General features: G+C 44.5%; 1 protein-coding gene across 2 annotated transcripts; it reads left to right on the top strand.

The window, feature by feature from the left end:
- Nucleotides 1-14152, top strand: BPGM (bisphosphoglycerate mutase). 2 transcript variants are annotated; one of them, XM_081927414.1, is made up of 4 exons: nt 1-127; nt 4342-4402; nt 8172-8827; nt 12221-14152. In XM_081927414.1, the coding sequence occupies exons 2-4, from the start codon at nt 4383-4385 to the stop codon at nt 12400-12402; spliced, it is 858 nt and encodes a 285-aa protein (XP_081783540.1). In that variant the 5' UTR covers nt 1-127; nt 4342-4382; the 3' UTR covers nt 12403-14152. The 2 variants fall into 2 exon arrangements, with proteins under 2 accessions (XP_081783540.1, XP_081783541.1); XM_081927415.1 differs by having other exon boundaries at nt 33-184.
- The last annotated feature ends 9918 nt before the right edge of the window (nt 14153-24070 follow it).

Consider the following 24070-nt stretch of genomic DNA (forward strand, 5'->3'; position numbering starts at 1 on the left):
CTCGCCCCGCCCACCAGCAGGACCCAGCCGGGAGCTGTTAGCAACTGTCTGCGGCCGCAGCTGCATCAGCACCATTTGCACGGGGGCTGGCTTTGCTTTCGGCGGTCTGGCTTTCTCTTGTGTCGAGGTAACTAGTGGTCAGAGCAATTTTCAGTATTCGCATGGGGATTTCAACCAGCCCAAAGTAATATAATGGAGAATAAATTACTGGTGCATGGCGGCAGTTTAGCCTTGTTTTGCTATGCACCCTTTTAATTTTAGTCTTGGGCTTGGATGTTGCTACTCTTGTTGTTGTTAACTATTATTAACTATTATTATTAATAATAATAATAACTATTATTAACTATTGTTGTTAGCCGCCCTGAGCCCGGTCTTGGCTGGGGAGGGCGGGGTAGAAATAAAAAGTTGTTGTTGTTGTTGTTGTTGTTGTTGTTGTTGTTCTGCTCGCTTGCCTCTTCCTCTGAGGATTTCTCAAACTTGCGCGGGCGGCTCTTGTTGGACTACAACTCCCATTATCCTTAGCTAGTGGGACCAGTGGTCGGGGGTTTGTGTGTGTGATGGGAGTTGTAGTCCATCAACAGCTGGGTATCCAAGTTGGAGAAACACAGTCTGAGGCTTAAAAAGGGATGGTGTTTGGAGCTAGATTTTGGAGATTTGGTCTTTAGTCCAGTGACCATTGTCATGGATGAGATTCTTGCATTGTGGGGGGTGGGGCGAGGTCCGCTAGATGACCCTCAAGGGTCCCTTCCAGTTCCATGATTCTTTGACCATAGGAAGCTGCTTTGCGCTGAGCCAGGCCATAGGTCTAATCTAGCTCAGGACTATCTGTGTACAGGATTGCACTGACTTGCAGCCGTACAAGGTGCTGGTGTCAGGGGGATTTATAGGTTGTTTCTGCTTGTGATCTGAGTCCGCGTTGGATCTCTGTATCCAGTGATGTATTTTTAAGTGCACATGTTGTGCCGTTTTTGGTTCAGCCGTAGAAACTGGTGTCAATATAGTTGGAAGTTATGAAGAACTTTTTGTGTGTGCAAAATCACACAAATTGCAGAAGGTATTTTAAAATAGATTTTTTTAAAAAAGAAAATGTTCAAAGCTATGCTATCTGAGTAATATCAGCCAACACCTTGTAAATACTCCTTTACCAAGCTTTGCTTTTTTGCGTGTAACAGCAGCTGGATTCACAAACAATTAGAGTATTGCAATTAGGTGATCGTTCTGGGTTCTTCCTGCAGATTGCCTTTGATCAAACTGTTGTTTATGCTTTAAAGGCTCAAGAGCAGGACAGGCGTTTGACCCCTTTTGGCTGGTAATCCCACCTGTTATGTAGGTCAATATACAGCACGGGGGCTGGACTGAGTGTGGGGCTGCCAGATGAAAGAGGCCTGAACATTTTACAGCTCTGTAGGAGAGATAATTTTGTCATGCAGAGCGCTTAAATTCTCTTGCCTACACCATAAGAGGTGCAGGACCCCTGTCTAAGGCAGGGGCCAATGGTTAGAGTATTAGACCAGGACTGGGAACACCATTAAATTATTGGTCACTCATAACCAGTTATTCCCTTTTTGCCTGGTTTACCACATGGGGTTATTGGAAGGATAAAATGAGGGATTCAGTGTCTGCTACCCTGAGCTATTTGAAGGAAGGGCAGGTTAACACAACTGTTAAAAGTACTGGAGCCCTGTTCTCCTTTGGACCTGGGTTGGGAGAAGGAATAGAGAGCAACATTTGGTTCAAAAATGCCAACAGATGATGACTGCATGTGCATCATCTCCAAGCCCGTTCCAAACCATCCTGCCCATATTTTTGTAATAGTGAAGAAGCCTGTCTTGTTTGTATACTGATGTTCTTTGCAGAAACGGTTTATCCTGGATTGCCCCTGTGTTTTGTTCTCCAGGAACCTCATGGGAACACTGGGATGTTCTCTTTTAACCTCTAGGACAGATCAGGTGACAGTGGTAACAAAAAGAACATTCTCGCCTGTGTGTGCTGCATTTTAACAGAACCAATTAGTTCTTGTTTTCTGCCCTCACTAGACAGTTAGATAACTACAGTAGTACTGGGTTGTTTCTGCAGCACTTTGAAAGCTTCTCTTTAGAATTTCCACCTTCTTTTCCCTTGAACAGCTGCAGAGAAAGTAGGAATTCAATACTGAGCATGTGAGAGGTAGAGTTATCTGTCTGTAGCCCTAACCATGTGCCCATTTTACAGCAGATAATGCTTTACAGAATTTTTTTTTTTTTGAGAAAAGCTCTTTATCTGCTCAATTTCTGCATCAAGGCACAGAAGCAGGACAACTGTAGCAGAATTATTAGCCTAAATACAGTGCCTAAAGAGAGAGCTTCTCCAAAGAAATCTGTGTTTACTTGAACTTGAGAGGGGAAATGAAAATGGAAGCTATAGGGACCTGTCATGTTAAAGGTTAACCTTGTAGAGGAACTTGGCAGGTATGACTTCTATTAATATCACTGTGAGGCACTTAGTCAGCTGAAGGCGTTTGGATCCCTCCTCTGGGAGTTCATGGCAGAAAGAGTGATGGCGTACAGGTGACCATTCTGTTGCTTTCTGTATCCTTCATCTGAGTGTTTTTCAAACTTGAGTCTCCAGCTGTTGCTGGACTACAGGTCCCATAATCCCTGACCACTGGTCCTGCTAGCTAGGGATGATGGGAGTTGTAGTCCAACAACAGCTGGCGACCCAAGTTTGAGAAACACTGACCATTTGACCAAGTTGATATCCAGTGACTGCACGTAAGCAAGTGGTAGATTGGCTCACAGGACATAAGCAGAAATCAACAGCAAGATGAGTGTTTGCGTGTTAACATTGCTGGATGCCTCTGCATTGCCATGTAGCTGTTGCCATGTTTGTCATCTCTTTCCCCTGCTCCATTTACCAGATTGCAAGTGCAATCCTATTCACGTCTACTAAGAAGTAAGAATCAATAAGATCAATGGGGCTTGTTCCCAGATAAATGGGCATAGCATTGCAGCATAAATGCCCTCACCAAAAGCTGCTATTTGTCCTGCAAATATATGTAATATCATACAGGGACCCTATGGATACTGATAAATATTTTTTTGGAAGGCAAATACAGTGGTACCTCGGGTTACATACGTTTCAGGTTACATACGCTTCAGGTTACACACTCAGCTAACCCAGAAATAATGCTTCAGGTTAGGAACAGAAATCGGGCTTCGGCGGCGCTGCGGCAGCAGGAGGCCCCATTAGCTAAAGTGGTGCTTCAGTTTAAGAACAGTTTCAGGTTAAGAACAGACCTCTGGAATTAAGTACGAATTAAGTACTTAACCCGAGGTACCACTGTAGCAGGGAGGGGGGAGGTGATTTAAATTGTGGAAATAGTGTGTGTATGAGGAAGGTTTAAAAACACTTTCCACTCCAATCCCACACCAGGCTGCCTTGATCTAAGGGGAAGAGTTGGAAGATCTTATTCTCAGATCTCCAAAATCCGTGTCTGAATGTGTAGCTACATCCCAGTTATTCCACCCACTCCCCATTGTGCAGATGGTGGTGGTGGATTAAGTCAGACCAGGAAGAAATACCCCATTTCTGGTTTATAGAAAATATTAGACTGCATGCCTCACCGCTTCTGTTAAAACCAACCAGTAGTCTTCAGAGCCCAGAAGTGCTGCTTAATTTGGGAATAAATGGACTGAAACCTTAAGCCAATGACAATATACACGCAAATCTCATTGTGACGCAACTCAGATGTCTCTTAATGGGATGCCTGTTCAACAGTGGGCAGACTTGGTTTGCTTTGCACTCTGGAGAAATTGTGGCCCTGCAGCTTGGCTTCACTGGGAACCGCATGTCACAGAGAGCGCTGCAATTTTTGCAGACAGCTGAAACCTAGCGTTGGCCCAGCAGGAGGAACTGATTATGTAACAGGCCTTTCTCCCATCTCCATGCTGTTTGGGTATGAAAACTGGAAATTGAATAGCGAACAGGACTTGGGCTTTAAGCAAAGTTTGAACTTCAGAGTTCAGTTGCCTGAAGTTTCTCAGAAAACAACACAGTTATCTATACTTATTATTTTTATGCAGTAGCAAGTAGATATTTTCTAGCCCCAACTCTATGATTCTAGTATCATGTTGGGAAAGTTGTGGTTAGAATGCTTCTCCCTATCATGCCTGGTGCCAGAGTACAAGGATTGCTGTAATTTTGGTTTTGTTGTGTATGGAGGAGTATTCACTCATCTGAACTTATAGCTCAGACACAGTTTTACCACCTCTGGGAATACTAATATTTGATTCTTCCCCCCTGACCCCGACCCTAACTTCAGTAGCTTTCATGGTGTTTTCTTTTTCTCTTTTAATATTGCAGCCTACCTATAAAGTCTTTTGCCTCATATTTGTGTAGGATGAATGCATTTGCAATGGATAAGGTGAGTTCAACTTGTTTTTATCTTTATCTTGTTTTAAAGCAGATTGTTGCATGATTATTTTTTATGTGCTCTTGTCTCCTGCCTTTGTAGCTTGGCAGGTGTCTGGGATGCGTTGGCTGAGCAAGCCATGATAAAGCAATGTGGTTGGATTTGGGCATAATGTCATACCACACTTAAATAGAGTTATGGTTTGTAAGCCAACAATAAACATAGATTAGCATCATGGGTTATTGGCAGAAAATAAACTAGGGTCAGCCCATTGACCTGGGTTCACATATTCAAACCAACCTGTAGTTAGGCTGGACCAGTGATGGTGTAGGGTTATGTGCAAACCAGGTCAGTGTCTAGATCATGCACCAGCTCCATTTTGATTGCTAGCACCAGTGGATGTGGCACCCTGCTTCTTTTGGGTTTGAATTTCCATTAGGTTTGAGCAGTCCTGTTATTCGAATGCTTCTTCAGTGTTACAATTCCAGTGGTGCAGTCAGAAGGTCTATTACGAAGAAACTGTAATCAGTGAAAGCTGAAGCTGAAGAAGTGTGATTTATTAAAACCTGCACAAACCCAATGACTTATTGGTATATGAATTAAGCTGATTTATTGGGAATTAAGCTAGTTTATTTGGAAATGGTAGAGTCCTGCGGAGGTGCTAATGAGTCTCAAAGCAGCAGAAGAACAAGCACAAAATTGTCCTTGCTTAATAGCTGTATTTTTGAGATATGGAGAAAGAGGGTCACGCCCACTGACCCCTGGACCTTTCCCCAGCAATAGGTAAAGGTAAAGGGACCCCTGACCATTAGGTCCAGTCGCGGATGACTCTGGGGTTGCGGCGCTCATCTTGCTTTATTGGCTGAGGGAGCCGGCGTACAGCTTCCGGGTCATGTAGCCAGCATGACTAAGCCGCTTCTGGCGAACCAGAGCAGCGCACGGAAACGCCGCTTACCTTCCCACCAGAGCGGTACCTATTTATCTACTTGCACTTTGATGTGCTTTCGAACTGCTAGGTTGGCAGGAGCAGGGACCGAGCGACGGGAGCTCACCCCGTTGCAGGGATTCGAACCGCCGACCTTCTGATCGGCAAGTCCTAGGCTCTGTGGTTTAACCCACAGCGCCACCTGCATCCCACTTCCCCCAGCAATAAACCAGCTTTGTTAGAAATACCCACTGTATTAGGGATATCCTAATATGGGCATGTTCTAGTCAAGGTATTGAGCCCTCTCCAGGCATTTAAAAAGAACAGATGAGGTCTCAAACTTAGGAGGGAGATGGGAGCATGGACAGTCCGAACGCACCAGGAGAGGTTGCTCCACAGGGTTGCTTGTTGCAAGATCGCCACCTGTTAAGTTGTATGTGCTTCAGAGCTCCGTTCAGACCTTCCTGCTCAGTGCGGGAGCAGGTGTGCGCACACATACACCAAACAAACCTCCTCCACAGGTTGAACCTCATATGTTCTTTTTGAAGACTTGATAAATGGCTACTATGAGATGAAAATATGGCACTGCCTCTACATTTTTGAATCTTGGAACTGGCTTTCTTTCCCCATATCACACAGATCTTGTATGTTATCTCACTGTTCCCAGACAACTAGGTGCCACTTCTACTGTGCTGTTGTACCACGTGATAGCTTCTGTGCGCCATAATGGCAGAGGCCAGGTCCCTGCTATGTCTGAATTGAATCCAGACATGTCTGCTGCCTTGCGGGATATCTTTGGGAGAAGGAAAGGCTAAGGGGTAAACCCTACGCAAATCTGAAGTGGAGTCCCAAAGATGTTTGGATGGCCTCCTTCCAGCAACTCCCGCAGCCCAGCTGGTGCCAAACATATTGCTCTGCTGTCCTTTGGACCTCACCAGCCCAGGCTGCTCAGGCTTGCCCCCCAGGCAGGTCACTTCGGTGCTGCAAACACAGTGGTTTGACTTCACCCCTGGAGGCACACTCCATTGCCTCTCAAGACAGATGGGTGCCATCAACAAATGATTAGGCATGTCTAATACTGTAGCCTTTGAGATTTATATAATGTCCTGAATTAAGCTAGATGCACATGATGGATTTGAGGGCACGGAGGTAGGGATCTTATTCGAAAGCAATATAGATTGCTGTGTTTGCTTGAATACACTTTTGTGTGTGTGTGTGGAACCGGAAGAGAATCTAGGTAAGTTGTATAAGGATATAGCAATGGATTACAAAATGTAATTGATATGTTCGTATTAGATTGTGGATTACCAGGGGTAAATAGAAATTACAGGGCATGGGAGGATTGACTGGAAAGCAGATAAGGTGATCATAATTTCATATGTGCAGGAGAAGGAATTTGATAGATCAGGAGATGCACATTGCTGGTTTCAATACGCAATCCTGCATTTGCCAATTTGAGGGCCGGGTTTCATTGGGTGTGTGTTGCAGGTATTGTTTGGCCGCAAGGAACTTTAATTGTGTCATCCTGGGTCATCTTCTGCAACAGGCACATTGAGCATGTTGTGGCTGATTGGGTGGAACAGCCTTCCCCAACCTGGTGCCCTCGGTTTTGGGCTGAGGGGAGTTGTAGACCAAAACATCTGGACAGCACTAAAAAACCAATAAGCCCCTCCCCCAAACACAGCTGAAGTTTCTGAACCATCTTCAGAGGCAGCCCTACATATGGCGCATTGCAGTAATCAAACCTAGAGGTTACCAAAGCATAGACAACAGTGATCAGGCTAACCCTGTCCACATAGGGGCATAACTGGGCCACCAGCTGAAGCTGGTGGGAGGAACTCTGCAGCAGCAAAGGACCCAGAAGTACCAACAACAACCACAATATATTATTTATATCCTGCCCATCTGGCTGGGTTTCCCTAGCCACCCTGGGCAGCTTCCAACAAAATATTAAAATACAGTAGTCCATCAAACATTAACGGTTCCTACCTGGTGGAATGCTCTGTCCCACGAGACTATGTCCCTGCAGGACTTGATCTCCTTCCGCAGGGCCTGTAAGACAGAGCTATTCCGCCTGGCCTTCAATTTGAATTAGCCCAATCCTCTGTTCCCTTTTCCCTTTCCCTTTCTATGAAGAAACCCTTTCTGGGACCCCACATTTAAATTCTTCCCTGGTCTCCTTGCTGGCCCTAGTAGGACCAACTTGCCCAGTTAGCCTTGTTGGTCATTTGATGTTTACTGATTGGGGGTCCCCCCCCCAAAAAAAGACCCCTGATTTTTTTGAATTTTATTGATATTGATGCTGCATTTATCTTGTATTTTATGCTGTTTTTAAGTTGCATCTTTAATCAATGTTTTATATTTGCTGTTAGCCGCCCTGAGCCCGGTTTTTAAACCGGGAAGGGCAGGGTATAAATAAAAAAATTATTATTATTATTATTATTATTATTATTATTATTATTATTATTATTAGCTTCCCTAAATAGGGCTGCCTTCAGATGTCTTCTAAGTCTGGTAGTTGTTGTTCTCTTTGCATACCCTCTCCTTCAGAGGGAGTGTAACCCCATCAAGAGCAGGGAACATCCCAGCTACCCGGTCTAGCAAACCACCCACTAATCGTGCTTTTAGCACTAGTCTTCAGTTTACATGTAGCCATTGCTGTGCTTGAACTGAGAGTGCAGTGGAGGGAACGCTCAATGTCCTTCTACATGTTACAGAATGGTGGATGAGCTGCCTTCATCTCTCATTGCTGAAAATCTAATCAGGCAACCCGTGACAAGATTCTGTGGGTCTCCAGGGTTCACCACAACACAGTGACCCAAAGCGTTTGACCTATGTGTTCCTTCTCTTTATTAGATGGCCTATCATTAGATGCTACTCCTGTTGCAAACCCAAGGAAGTTGCAGCCAAAATGGCCAAGTACAAACTGATCCTCTTGAGGCACGGCGAAGGGGCCTGGAACAAAGAGAACCGCTTCTGCAGCTGGGTGGACCAGAAGCTGAGCAGCGACGGGATAAAAGAGGCTCAGAACTGCGGCAGGCACCTCAAAGCTCTTGGCATTGAGTTCGACCTTGTGTTTACATCCCTCCTCAGCCGCTCTATTCAGACTGCCTGGCTTGTGCTGGAGCAGATGGGGCAGGAGTGGGTCACCACCGAATCTTCCTGGAGGCTGAACGAGCGGCACTACGGTGCCCTGATAGGCCTCAACAGGGCAGAGATGGCGCTGAACCACGGCGAGGAGCAGGTGAAAAGGTGGAGGAGGAGCTACGACGTCACCCCGCCTCCCATCACCGAGTCCCACCTTTACTACCACGAAATCTACAACGATCGCAGGTATAAGCACTGCGACGTGCCGTTGGAGAAACTCCCGAGGGCAGAAAGCTTGAAAGAAGTGCTTGATAGACTCCTTCCCTATTGGAACGAGAGGATAGCTCCGGAGGTGAAGAGGGGCAAGACGGTTTTAATTTCTGCTCACGGGAACAGCACACGCGCTTTGCTGAAACATTTGGAAGGTAATGTAGTGCCACTAATTTGTTCTAATTTTTGTAAATGCGGTATAAACATTGGGGACCATCCTGTCTTCTTTGGCTATTCATTCAGGAATAAATTCTCTCTCCCTTAAATTAAAAAGGGCACATTTATACTATTGGTTTTGTAGCAGTTTTAACTGTTGTGGCTTCTCTTGAAAAATCTTGAGACTCCTAGGTCAGCAAGCATCCTGAGAATTCTCTGTTGGAGACCTCTCGTCTTCCTCGGAGGACTGTCTTGCCCTGGTTCCCTAGAGGGAAGGACTGCCTATTGCGTTTCTTTGTCCGTAGTGTGGATAAGTTCATAGATCAGGGATGGGGAAATTTGTGGCCTTCAGAAGTTCCCTTGGCTTTTGTCTGCATGGCCAACAATCAAGGGTGATCCACCAGTTCCTCATCCCTGCTTTAGAAAACAAAATACTGTATATGCTTCTTTAGGCTTGTGAGCTAGCCAGCCAGATGGCTGTTGCTGAGAACCTCTAGAGCATTCTCAAGTTTGCAAAGTTATTTGCAGTGATTCTTGCCTTCGCCATCTTCCCAGGAAATCTGTGGACCTAAGTTATGCGGCGGGAGGTTGTGTTGTGTGTGTCTTTTGTGACGTTCTGACAGCCAAGCCTTTGCCCTTTGCCCTTTGCCCCACTCTCATGGCCTGTTCAGAGAGGAAGTGCCCATAGCCCTGGTTATGACACAAAGTCATGTGTTCACCCCTGCTTACCTTACCAGCGTTGTGCTGTTGCCTACTCTCCAGCGCAGTAGATGAATGGCGAAAACAACCAAGGCACAGGAGGCTGAATATGTACAGAATGCTTGTCGTTTGGCTTGTGGCACTCCCGGAAACCGCTGGAGCTGATGCCATGTTTTCCTTTTGCGTGCGATATTTCCCCGTGACCGACTGACGAAAACGAAACGTTCGTATTTAGAAATGGCTTATTCAAACAGACCTCATAGGAACAATGTTTCCCAATATCAAGCCTTTCCCAATATCGAACCTACCCATTGATTGCCAACAAAACACGCAGGGCTCATTCCTGCAGGTGTCAGCCAGTTCCTCAGAAGGCTGAGGGGGTGGACGTTGGTTGTTAACGCCTCTAGGCTATTGCCAGACTTGGACAAGGCCTTTTCAGCAGAGGTGGCTCCAAGTCTAGAGGCCTCTATAAATCAAAGCGACATGTCCTCATGTACTCCTTCGGTCCCTGCCCAAGCTATAGGCTGTAATACCTGATCTGACATTAGGTAATGCTGCAGAAATAGGAGGTTGTTGTAAAAGTTGCACAGTTCACTTTGCTTGCTTGCTTCTGAGGCAGCCTACACTACTCTCAAACGTGACCTGTTGTCAAGAAGTTCTCCCCGAAGCTTAGCCGGCATCCCCATTCTTCTAATTTGAACCTACTGGCTTCATAGAATCGCAGAGCGGGAAAGGACCTCATGGCTCACCTAGTCCAACCCCCTGCAATGCAGGAATCTCATCAAAGTCATCTTTATAACCCTATGCTTATTAGAAAATATGGTATAAAGCAGAGGCCTTTCTGGACCAGTTGTGGGAGCAATTTTTGATAGGCCAGTGTCAATAGGAGGAGATTTCAGTGCAAGAATTGGTATAGAAAGAGAAGAACAAACTAAGTGAGAAGGAAGTTAAACTTGCAGAGATTAACCAGTTAAACTTTGTTGCTTAATTTTTGAGCTAGTAACTTCTGTGAACTTACTTGCAAAGCTGATGCCTCTCCTTATTTTTGTGCTTTCCTTCCAAGGACCTTTTTCATTTGGAGCAGGTAGGGTGGGAAAGGCAGAATGTTCTAAAAAGACCAAACCCAGGGCCAGTAAATGGTGTGTAGTGTAGATTTGCCATTACATAAACATATGCTTCTCAGGTAGCTCAGTCGGTAGAGCAAAAGACTCTTCATCTCAGGGTTGTGTGTTCGAGCCCCACATTGGGCAAAAGATTCCCCCATTGCAGGGGGTTGGACCAGATATGGTCTCTTCCAACTCTACAGTTCCATGATTCTATGATTTCCTGTTGCATCCAAGCAGGCAATGTGGACTGAATTGCTTTTGCTCAGCTTGGTGTGCTGAAAATTGCTGGGGCCGCAACCCAAAGAGAAATGGATGCACAAGTCGCACGAAAGGTCAGCCGTCTTGTGTTACGAGTTGTGTAAAGTAACCAGACCCTGGCCTTAGTTGACATTCATGTTGTCCCTCCAGCATGTCGACATAGAAATTGCCCAGTACTGACTTTCAGTGTTTGGCTCACGCTTTTGAGGAGGCAAGGCAAGGCAGGAAAGAGTTCTAGGTTATCCAAGGCCCTTCAGTTTATTTATTTAAATATTTGTAAACTGCTATTCCATTGAAAAAGATAGCATAGCAAGGCAGTGTGCACCATAAAATAAAATGAAATACTACAGTAACATCCACAAAGGCTGGGTATTAAAAAAGAGATCACGTTCAAAAGGCCTGTCAGAGCAGTCCAGGTTTCAAAAGATGTCTAAAGGAAGACAGGGAAGACTCCTGTCAGACTTATTGTCGGGCAAAGTGTCCCGCAGGACCTGCCATGCTAAACCTTTGGCCCCTGGTAAAGACCGAGCAACCCTCAGGGACTGCCAAAGTGCCCCATCCTCTTTCCCCGTCTCTTGAAACAAATCTGAAGTTGTTATCCTAGCAAGAGAAACCTTTGGAAGTGCATTGCTCAGTGATGTAATACTCTACCGAAGGAAAGGAGTGCTGTATTGGAAAGATGGGGATGCTTAGGTTTGGAAGGGCAGAATGACTACTCCCTATTCTAATTCCTTCTGGAATGCTCTCCTCAGAAAGGCTCGCCTGGCGCCATCTTTACACGTCTTTAGGTGTCAGGCAAAAACATTTCCCTATACCCAGGGCTTATGGGATAAATATTCTATGGCCTGTGAAAGTGTGGGGAATTTTGATGATTATTTTACTATTAGGCTGTCCGTCATTATTTTTAATATGTTTTTATTATGATGTTCTGTGATGTGTTTTTAATGGGATCTTCTGAAAAAGCGTGGTATATTGAAGTAATGATGATGATAATGATAATGATAATAATAATAATCATCATCATCATCATCTACTTTTTTTAAAAAGAAAGCTCTGAATCTGGGGATTATGGTTCATCTGGAGGCAGGGACTGCCTCTCCCACCCCAGATACCCATGATAGCTGCCCATTGTTCTGGGGAACAATCAAGGGCAACCTATTACACATCTTTCTGCATGAAATGAAGTATTCTGCCAGGTTATCTGATCTTCACCAGATTTTGAAAGTTTGGTAAATAGGATGACACTTCATGGCAGCTTAGGCCCAAGAGCCTCCCATGAACCGAGCGCAAGAGGCACATATAATCATTCCATTGTTTCCTCCTCTGCAGGCATCTCTGATGAGGACATAGTCAATGTGACTCTGCCCACTGGCGTCCCAGTTCTCCTGGAGCTTGACGAGGATCTACGCTCTCTTGGCCCGCACCAGTTCATTGGTGACCAAGAGGCAATCCAAGCTGCCATCAAGAAAGTGGAAGATCAAGGCAAAGCCAAGCCCACGCTTGAGAAATGAAAGACTGCTTATGCAAAATGCTCTCCCTTTTACCTCTTACCGTGCGCAGGAAAAGGATAGTGCTTTCTGCTTGCCCTGTGAGGACTTGCTTAAGTTCCCAGTAAGTGGTAGATTTTTAGCATTTTAGCATACCATTTTTGGTTATTCCTTATTTCCTTCTAGCAGCTGTGTTGGATCCTGGTACAAGTAGCAGCGAATTTTGTTACTTGTACAGAAAGCTGTTGTTATAAACTTTCCAAACCCTTTGTATAAGTCTTACACTATCGGAGAAGGCCAGAGCAAGAACCGGTACGCTGAATATATATATATATTCATCATTATGATCAATGGAGAAAACGCTTTCTGATTTTAACCTAGGCCTCAAGTGATAGTTACAAGTTCTCAGGTTCACAGATGCTAAACAGTCACATAATTATTTAATTTAGAATAGCTGCTCCCCCCCCCCCAAATTTTTCTCCCCACTGTTTGCAATTCGACAACGTCTGTTATAGCGTTTATCTCTGTTAAACGGATTGGTGTGATTTTTGTTGCATGGCTGACTGTGTTGTTTTGAATAAAGCCCGTATATTTTTACAGGCATCAAAATGCTCACATTGGCTGAATTTTCCCAAGTTTTACTTTTCATGTTGGAGAGGACCATTTAAAAAACAAATCCCAGTTAGACTTGACCCATATGCAGTAAAGAAGGGTGAATGTTGATGGTACCACTTCAAAATCTCATTATTATTTGTTAAAGATTTATATTCTAAATTTTGCTTTGGATGTCAGGATATAAGTTGTGCTCTAGGGAGAAGAGGCAGTTTCCAACGAAGCAATGCACAAGGTTCATTCATAAAGGAGCTTCCTCTTCCTGCACACTCCCTGTGCCGTCCTCAAATCTGCTCCTGAGGGTTAAGAAAACTTGGATGATATTTTTTTGGGGGGCATGCAAGCAGGAAGAGGAGATAGAGGGAAAATTCCATTGCACAGTCAGAAGTTCTTTCTTTCCCGGGCCAGCATCTCCTATACATTGTACCCTGTAGGAACAGTTGTGGGGTTGATGGCATGTTAGTCCAAAAGACCTGAAGACTTACCAGCTTTGTGAAGACTGAACTACTGGAACATATAAATGTAAACTCTGATGCTATCCAGTACAATGTTCTTGGGACAGCCAGGGCTGTCTTGAGTATTCAGTTTTTAAATAGTTCTGTATCACTTTTCCAGGTTCAAACAGAACATGGAATACTAATCTGTTTTATTTTTTTTATTATTTTTCAATTTTATTATTTTATAACATGAATAGAATACTAATCTGGTTTAAGTACAGAACTATGAAAAACAATCACAGTCAATTAACAAATAGAAGGAAGCTTAGAAAGGGGAAGGATCTACAGTCCCATTGATCAGCGCAACCAGTTGTTTAATTCCAGTATTTTCCTCTCTTCCGGGGTCATGACCTCCCAACAGGAAGGAGTGATAAAATAGCCATCAATGTCCTACAACTTCCTCTCCAGAATCTAATAGACCCTTGCACTACACGAGACCCTCTGTCAGCATTTCTAAGCACAAATGCATTTATTTATATATTTTAGAAACTTCGAAGACATTGCAAAGTTGTATCCTTGACAGGGTAGGGTTTCAGGGGAGAACTGGGGGGGGGGGGAGAGATCTAAAATGATGTGCACTAATTGTTTGCTTATCCAAACTAAACTGCTTTCTTTGCACCTGTACAAGTGACAAATATAATTCAGTTTGCACATACAAAATGCTATCTCTGTGTTTACGTGTCTTTGTGAAACAAGCAAGCAGCTGTTACTGCGGTAACTTCTTTCATTTGTTCCTTCGATCTTGGAGTCTGAAGCAGAGTTTACAGGGTACCTCAGCCCTGTCTCCTATCCAAGCACTGATCAGACCCAGTCCTGGTTGGTTTTAGCAAGATTGTTGTATGATGTGCCTTCAGGTCAAATCCTGGTATTGACAAATATATGTAAGGGATGAAGTGAGGAGCAACATTTTGTTAACAGGCCCCACTTGTGGTGGTATTTTATTTATCGCCAGAGTTTATTGCCCACTTTACTAAGGTAGCTTCAAAATTAAACCTACAAAAGACGAATCACATCAGGCCTGGGAAAATGTAGTTTTCACCTAGCACCAAAAAAGAAAGAGCACATCAGGAGAGCTGCTCTGGTAAGAGAGTTCCAACATGTGGTGCCACCACTGAGAAGGCCTTGTCTGTGATCACGACTCATCTTAACAAGGGGTGGGACCTCTGAGGCTGATCCCCATAAGTGGGCATATTATATTGGAGCAGGCAGTTCTTTAGGTAACTCCTGAAATATAAACTGTTGGTCATTCTTGTGGAATTGCTGGGCCTAATCACACATGCTTACATGACATACTGGCTTTAATTCAGGAGTGGGTAACTGATGGCTTTCCAAGCTTTTGTTGGACTACAGCCCTGGTCAGCCCCAGGTAGCTTGGCCACAATGGTCAGGAATGATGGGACCTATGCTCTGGCAATATCTGGGCGGGGCATAGGTTCCCTACTCCTACTTTAATTGCAAACACCCACACAAAATATTGCAATGGGAACTGTGGCCAGAGCATTGTTGAAACAGCGCTTAGGGACAAATCTAGCGTGTGGCAGAGAATGCAGATTTGCTGGAAGGAGCACAAGAAGTCATAAAGCAGCCAGAGCCATTGCTCCAAAAGAGTGCTGTCCTATTTACAGCCATCACAATCTCTTAGTGAATTACAAAAATATAAAGGAACAGCAGAGGGAGCTGTAGTGTTGGCATTGCTCTTTCTCCCACCAGCGAAAGGGAAAATGTTGCAACAGCCCAGGTGTCGACACAGAAGGGAGTGCATGGATGAAAACCGACAATCACAAGTTTGCGCTTTTATTTATCATCCTACCCTTCACATCCTATTTTCTCTCCTCTTTTTAGGAAGTGCGGGTGAGCTTACATAGAGATGTCAGGTAGTCTTCCATGCAGGCACTAATAAGGCCTGTTTGGTTGTAACAATATGGTAGCACCAGAAGCCAGCAGACCACTGCCTGGGGTTATGTTTTAAGAATATGAGAAGAGCCCTGGTGAATTAAAACAAAGACTCTGCCGTCTGGCATACTATCCTCAGGCTGGCTAGCTAGATGCACTCTGGTCCTGCTTACGGGTTTCCCATAGGCAGCAGCACCCTCCCCACTTGGCAGTTTCCAACAACTGCCCTATGCTGCCTCTGACATGGGCAGTAGAACTCAGCCATCACAGCTAGTGGCCACTGACTGCCTCATCCACCACAAATTTGTCTAATCCTCTTAAAGCCATCCAAGTTTCTAGCCATCACTACATATTGCAGGAACCATATTGCTGGTTATTTGTATTTGCCTGGAAACCTAACCAAATATTTGTATGGTAATCTTTTCTACCCAGAGTCACCAAAATAAACCAATGATGCAAACCAGGGATGATTTTTAAAATTTCGCTTAAATATCAACTAGATTTTTATCCCAGTCTTCCTCTGAGGAATACAGGGGTGTGGGTGTGGGTGTGTGCCTGCGTGCATCTATGTGTCTGCCTATTCTCACAATAACCCTATAAGGTAGGTTAGGCAGAGAGTGTGACTGGCTAGCCAAAGAGCCTGCAGAAAACTTTGGAACTGTGTGGGTCTCCCGGACCCCACTCTGTCCAATGTACCACACAACCATTCGCTTTGCAGGCCTAGATGAATGGGTCAGAACGAGTACTTTGGAAATTTGTTGTTTTGAATGGCTGGGTTAAAATTAGCATGGACCGATGTCCTCAGAGGAACTTTGGTAGCTGCTCTCCCAACTCTTCAAGTTTACCAAAGCCCAAGTAAAAGTGTGCCCCAAAGGCAGAGCAAGACATTTATTCAAGCAAAGGTTTCACTGCCAGGGATGAGCAGAGGGTTGTTCAGTAGCACATTGAGGCTGTTGTTATATTAAGAATTCCCCTAAAGAAACTGAGCACAGGAGGGAAAAGTTGCCAATATGTACTGAACTGTAGCTATTCCTCTCCCATCCCACCTCTGATTTGAGCAATATATTTGGATGTTTTTATTTATTACCAGCCCAATCCTATGCATGTCCACTTAGAAGCAAGTCCCACTGTGGTCGGTGGGGCTTACTCACTGGAAAGTGCGCAGTATTGCAGCCTACATTTATATCCCGCCTGGTTGACCATCACTGACTAGAACCCCACTGCATTGTGTATGTAATGTGGGTTTGTGTACATCCTCCAGGAGGCCTTCCTGTATATAAGTCCCACCACACAGAAAGGTTGGGTATTTTGCTGGTCTATTATGTGGGGAACTTTCATTATACCTTAAAAAACAAAAACAAGACTTCAGTGTGGCCGGTTGACTTAATGTTCCAGTTGAAGATCTGCAGTCCCATTCCAGATTTCTATTTATGCTTCTCTGGTATTTATTGAGCGTATACTGTTTGTACAGTTGGCTTCCTTGTAAATTTCCATTTGTCTGGCAGAGATACAGGCAAAGAAAAAGGAAAACATCCAAGGGATATCCTACTGGTGTGCTGCTGCTGCTGCTTCATGGAAATGTACAGCCAGGGTGTAACAACCAGGTATGAGCAGGGCCTAATGTTATTGCAACCCACCCACTTAATTTATTCCGCTATTCTTGAGGATCCATCAATCACAATGAGACTTGTGCAGTTTACCTTCCTGAAAGACTGCTCCAACACTATATTTTTCAAAAGCCCTACAAGACTTTTTTAATATTAAAAAATAGTGCTGGTTTTCAGCTGTTAAGCAGGAAAGATATCTTGAGTAATTGCTGCATTGATTTTAATGTGGACCAGAGCTCTTGAGATTGTCTGGGCCAATCCAATGAACAAACGAAGAAGTATTTGTGATGCCTACTAATAGTATGGCTTATTTTGTTCTTCTCCGCCTCCTCCAAACTCCACTTAATTCCTAAAAACAAAATAAACACAAACTGAGAATAGAAGCACTGTAAAAGAAATATAAGTTACATACAGGATATAACCCTATGCTTCTGAACTCGGAAGTAAGCCCAGTTCCGTTAAATGCAGCTTACTCTCAGGTAAGAGTGCACTGGCTTGCAGCCTTTGAAGAAAACCTAAGGGCCAGGGATGCTGGGAGTTACATTCTAAGGAATACCTAACAGGTTTCCCTCCCCTACATTAGACCTTTGCCTTTTCCACAGCCCCTGGGTCTTAATGGCCAAAAGAACAGCAAACCTATCAGGTCTGAGGGCTGATGTCAACAGGCATCTGAATAAAATGACCTTCCTTTGGGGAAGGTTCTCAGGCAGGGTGGAAGGAGAAAGAACTTGCCCATGTGAAGACCACCTGGTGGAAACCCTTACACATAAAGTTTTTAATTGTAAACTATATGCTGATCTCCATCAGCAATTTCTAGATCAACCCTGTATCCCCAAATGGAAACCAGAGTTGGAGGTCATACATTTTCTATTACTGAGGAATGATCAGGAGCTCACCAAGTTAGTGGCTCTGTTTGGTTTTTTGTCATTGAAATACACTGCAGACGTCTGATCTCCCTGGAGACCTAGAGATGTGACGATAGACTGCTCTGCCTCCTTTCTTTTAGCAAATGTTTTGTGCCACTGGGGAAGTGCTAATTCTGTATTGATTTGTTTTGGATGTTTGTATGTGATGCCAATAAAAGGTTTGATGACGACGATGATGAATAAAATGACTAACACCCATTAAGTGTATATCTTTTTAAGCCAGAGATGGAGAACCTGTAGATGTTGATGGACTCCATCTCCCATCATTCCCTGACGACTTGCCATAGTGGATGGGGATGACAGAAGTTGGAGTCCAACCACTCCTGGAGGACCACAGGGTCCCCCAGAACCTGCTCTAAGCCTTGCTAGTGAGGGGTCCATCCATGATTGTGTGCAGGCACTTGCCTTACCCAACAACTCCAGCAAAGAAGGTTTCCCAGGTGCTGTTGCTCGCTTGAGCTTCGCCACATCCTTTCCCCCTGTCATCTCTGGCAGCAGCTGTTTCTCCCCGAGTGACTCAGCCGATTCCTTTCATCTGACAGCCAGTGGGAAACTGGCAGGAGAAGCATCTTGCATGTTGGTGGGAAGAGGAGAGCAAAGGAATGGGGCCCGGTGCTGAGTCGGCATCAGCAGGAACAGCTGAGAAGTCTATAACCAGAAAAGGGGTGCTGAATGGGCCCAGAAAGCAAGGGGAAACCAGCATAGAATAGCCAGAGCACGAGCCCTTCCTCTTGTTTCTCCTCCACATCCAACACCACCCCAGATCAGATCCTGCTAAGCCTGGTCTCTCTGTCCCTGATCCTGAAAATATTGCTCACTTATAGCAGGCTTACATGTTTATCTATGACCAGGCAACCTCGTATTTATTGGCATCACCTACCAGACTTGACCCTGCAAGCAGGACCTGGCTGTAATAGTAATCTCTTGTGATTCACGGCACAAGATTCCCAACTAGTGTTCAGATGCACAGTGGAGGAAGAACATAGGCATTGTGTCTTGTAGAAACAGACATTTCCTCCGTGAATTTGTCTCTAATAACATAACAGATCTGGCACCAGCACCCAGCATGGTCCGCCATTTTGAACTGGCGCTCCAATCAGAACCAGGGAGCCACCGTTTAAGTTTCCCACACTGCCCCTGAACTAGTATTGATTTGAGTAATTGTGGATAATTTATAGGCCTCCGAGCACTTGGCTCAGCCAGGAAAGAGCCGCAGGACTCAGTGACAGAGGAGTTGGGGGTTAGAGGGGATTTTGCTCCTTGCATGTTCACTTGCAAATAAGTCACATGGAGTGAAATGGGACTTATTACTTCCTTGTGGGGAGAGGTTGCATGTCATGGGCTAGCTGGATGCAGAGGAGTGGTAGGAGACAGCAGCTGGGGAATCTACCTAGGGGAACCCCCAGGGGAAGAAGTCGCCGAGCCAAGGAATTGAGGGTGAGACGATGACTAGTGGTCAGAGGGGGAAGGAGGAGGGGTCAGCAGCAGAAGAGGTGACAGGGTTTAGTGAACCAGAAGAAGCTGTGGCAGAGAGCAGTTCAGACTCTGAGGCTGAAGCAGAGGCTGGAGGGGAGGGGGTCCAAAAGGCAGAATGGAGACAGGCTGCTGAAGAATCCAGGGAGTCTCTCCCTCCTGCTGCAAGCAGCTCCTCTCCTCCCTGGTCACCTAGTACTCACAGAGAAATGAAACGGGCACAGCATAGGGAGGTTGTACACAGACACAGCCTGAGAAAGACCTAGGAGAGGAGGAGTCCTAGTGGGCACTGGGAAGGCAGGGACCTTCAGTCCTTGCAACTCATTCATTGGGGCAAGACCTCCTGGAAAGTGTTGCTGAGACCCCTAGGCAGGAGCTGTGTTTATTTTCCTTGAAGGGTTCACTTCACTGGCCTCGGGTGAGTCATTGCTTTGTTGATGACCTGCACCTAGCTCCAGCCCTGACACTGTAGCTCACTGGGAGAACATCTACCATTCATGCCAAATGCCACAGGTTCAGTCCTCAGCAACATCTCTTGGTAAGGCTGAGAATATTCCCGGCCGAAACCTTGTAAGTCAATGTGAATGAGACTGAGCTGCATGGGTCAGTGATCTGAGTAGGTGCAAGTCAGCTTCCTAGGCTCCTAATGGAATAATTCTGGACAGGTCTCCCAGCTCTTTCTCTTTAAGTCTTCTAAATTTCCAGTTACATGTGTTTTAATTATAGATGTGCATGCTTCAGGCAAGCAGCAGGTATGTTTTCTTAGAAATCTTAGTAATAATATGGTATTAATTCAAAACTGTGGCCTGCGCCATGGAAACATCCAGGGCAATCGCACATTCAAATGTGCAAGAAATCTCTCCCCCTGCCCCAGGAAATTAAAACAGAATGGTTAGATCTATGACTGATATCCGTGAAGAATCCTTTTGACTAGTGTCTAGATTTCAGCTGCATCATCCAGCCTCAGCTAACCACCAAAAATGTCTGTCCTCCTTCCTCTTCCTGCTTACCCCTCTTAACCCCAGAGCACTTTTTAGTAAATCAAAGAGGGCTGGGGGGCGCGCGACCCCTGTCCCATGGCTTTTACTGTCACTGCAAATATTTATTTAAAACCTATAAGGATATCTCACCTCTCTGCTAAACTGCACTCGAGGCAACAAAGTAGAAGTGATAAGCTTCCCCACCCCAAGATAAACACATTCCTTTCCCCCATTTTGAAATCAAACTCATTCCGCACATCTGATTTTTACAAACCTCAAAAGGACCACCTAGCTATCTTTGCAGGAGCAGCCAATTATAATAGCAAAAATAACCTCTTCTATTCCACAGAGAGTGAGATGTGATTTGCCGAATACCTCCAGCTTGAGCTGAATAATTGTAAAAAAAGAAGAAGCAACAAGACTTTATGAACACGAGTTTGAAGGGATTGCAGGGGCAGGGAAACCAAACAGGTAAAGTACCTCAGGTGAAGACATTCCTGCTTCCACTCTGGTGTGTACACTACTTGAAGTGCAGTGGCGGGAAATGACCTTGCTGTGTTTAAGCCACTAATGTGCAATTGTGCATGTAGCCTAACTCAGTTAATGGGAATGTTTGAGACTTCCAGGGGGAGGAACATGGCAGGCTGAATGTCTTCTGGCAGAATGAAAAGCATGCTCTAATTCAGGCATAGGCAAACTCTGGCCCTCCACATGTTTGGGACTACAATTCCCATCATCCCTGACCACTGGTCCTGTTAGCTAGGGATGATGGGAATTGTAGTCCCAAACATCTGGTGGGCCGGAGTTTGCCTATGCCTGCTCTAATTGTTTGAACAAAGAAATTTTTAAATGATCAAGGGAGTTCTGAGTACTAAGAATTCTTATTTCCTTTGTTTGATAATTATCTGTTTTCCTGGCGAAATTGTTTCCTTGAAATTGAAAGTAATTTTGCTACTTCATATTGCCTCTTTGGGAAAGGAATGTGTTCTGATAAGAGATAACGCTGTGAAGATATTATGGTGCAGACTTAATTGTTAATAAGACCAAGAACATTCAGTATCACAAATACATTTTTGGACATTCCATTCACTGTTGGCAGCATTCAGCAATTGTTTGATGAGCAAATAAAAGTGATTAGAACTGAGATGGATGAAATGGAAAGTGGAATTAAAGAGGACACAGAAACTTGGAGGAGCGGAATGAAGCCAAGGATGGCGGGATGAATAATTATGAATCGTTGGATCATAGAATCTTTCCTCTTTTTTTCTCTGTTTTTGTTTTTATTTAGAATAGTTTCTTTTATCTTATTGTATTATGAAAAAGCTTTAATAAAATCTTATTTAAATACAAAAGAACATGGGGATGATGGTTAGTGTATGACCCCTTTTTCAAAATAAGCCTACTTATTTGGAAGCTTATTCTTATTTCATTCCATGTTGACATGCTAACCCTCTCTTTTTCCTTTTTATAGATAATCTCCAGCCTGACTCCTTTAGTAAATTATCTGTTCATCTTTACTTGGTCTTGGCATTGATGCAGATGTAGATTTGCATCTACAAATGGGAATTGGAATTTCGCTGAATGCTTAATGGACTGATATGCACAAAGCACTTGAGGCAAAGTTCCTAGCAGATTGCCTATGGAAGCTTCCAGCTTGAGGGTTCAGGGGTTCAGACTTGGGAGCCTCCCCATCCCCTTTCACAATATTTGTCTGTAGTTCATATTTTGGAAATCTCTAAGTCAAAAGGAGGGCACTTGTCCATATTTCCCAAGAAGGCCAAAATGCTTGCCTGAACAAACCTCAATTAGGGCTGCCTTCATTTATATATTTTTTTTCAAATGTGTTTGGCGGAGGGGGGAGGGCAGGAGGACTCTTGAAGGAAGCCAAAAGCAACAGCAAGTCTGCTTCATTTTGTTTGTATGTAAGGAACTAATAAGTTGTTTTTGTGGAAATATGCTTAGTATTGCTATTTAGTTTGCCATCATCACAATGAAAACTGAAATTGCAGAGACAGAGGCTTTAATGATAATTAGGCATAATAAACAGACTTCAGGGTGTGCCTGCTCCCATATGGCAGACATACATATCCATATGTGCTTAGGAAACCCTATTTCAAATGCCACGACTCTCTGAAGGGAAGCTACTGACTGCAAGGAGCAAGGGCTTCTTAGTAATGCAGCGGGAGGAGTGGTCCCAGAGAGCCGTGATGCCATGTTGCTGTTGCCAGTGGGCCTTCTCCTCTGGAGTGAGTTCTCAGCAGATACCTAACCATGCCAACTCTTGGTTCTGTCACTGATATCGGTCAAGCCTGCTTCAGATTCTTGCCCAGCCCTAGGGCTAAGGCGGTAGAATGGACAGTATCACTTCAGGTGATGTGCAGCAATCACATTTTTGAAGGCCCTCCTACACTGAAAAATTCACAGCAGCGAGAAAACTCACTGCACAGCTAGCAAAGGGTGGATTGGACAGGACTTTTCTCCATGCTATCTTCATTTCTAGATGCAGGGTGTTTTCTTTCCTAGTTTCTGGGAACCACAGGAGGCAGGGCGCATATTTAGGTCCGGCTTGTGGGCTTGAGAGCCAGTGTGGTGTAGTGGTTAAGAGCGGTAGACTCATAATCTGGGGAATCAGGTTCGCGTCTTTGCTCCTCCACATGCTGCTGCTGGGTGACCTTGAGCCAGTCACACTTCTTTGAAGTCTCTGAGCCCCACTCACCTCACAGAGTGTTTGTTGTGGGGGAGGAAGGGAAAGGAGATTGTTAGCCGCTTTGAGACTCCTTTGGGTAGTGATAAAGCGGGATATCAAATCCAAACTCCTCTTCTTCTTCTTCTTCTTCTTCTTCTTCTTCTTCTTCTTCTTCTTCTTCTTCTTCTTCTTCTTCTTCTCACAAGCATCTGGTTGAGAAAAGGCTGCTGGTGTATGATGGGCCTTCTTATGTTCTTACGATGCCCATTTCTGGACAGCCCATGAAAATGGGCCACCATGAACTCATTCATGACGAGTCCTCTCTCTCTCTTTATAACACTGGTGCTTCTGTTCTGATACAGGCAAATTTTGTCCCTTGCTGAGAAACAGTGTTGACCTCAGTTCAAGTGTTCTGTCTTAACTGGTTTGCTGTGTTTTTAAAAGTCCCATTTGTTTTTGTTTTTTGCAAGCTTGTGGAGATGGAGACGGTTGGGTCTGATTCTCCTTTCACCACAGTTTCTTTTCTGTGATTGCTCTTTCTCCCCCTTAATTCCTGCAGGAGTCTTTCTCTCTAATGAACATTCCTAAGGAAATCTACTTCTGTTGATATTCAGTGGGTGGATTTATTCATTATGTGAAGTGGAACCAGGGGATTAAAAGAAGAAGAAAGAAACCCTAGACTGGATTTGAATGTTTGAAGCATATATGTTACCACCCATCTTTTTCTGTTACTGTTCAGAAGCCAAAAATACATTCTTTCTTCAGAAAATAAGGAACACAAGGGCACTAGATCACAGCTCTTTAAATGCAATTAATCTTCACAGAGGCCTTCATCAAGGACTAGATCTATGAGTCTTTTGGCTCTAGGCAGACAGACTGCTGGGACAGAATCTGCTCTGGGTGCTCGTCTTAGTTAAACAAGGAGTTCAAAATGAAATCTGGTAGCCAGGCAGAAGCCAAATTCTTGAGGACTTCAAGAATTTTCGCCCATTCAAATGCATTTCTGTACTGCTGATGC

This window comes from Podarcis melisellensis (assembly GCF_964234715.1).
Source record: "Podarcis melisellensis genome assembly, chromosome: 10".
In the NCBI taxonomy this organism is placed as follows: Eukaryota; Metazoa; Chordata; class Lepidosauria; order Squamata; family Lacertidae; genus Podarcis; species Podarcis melisellensis.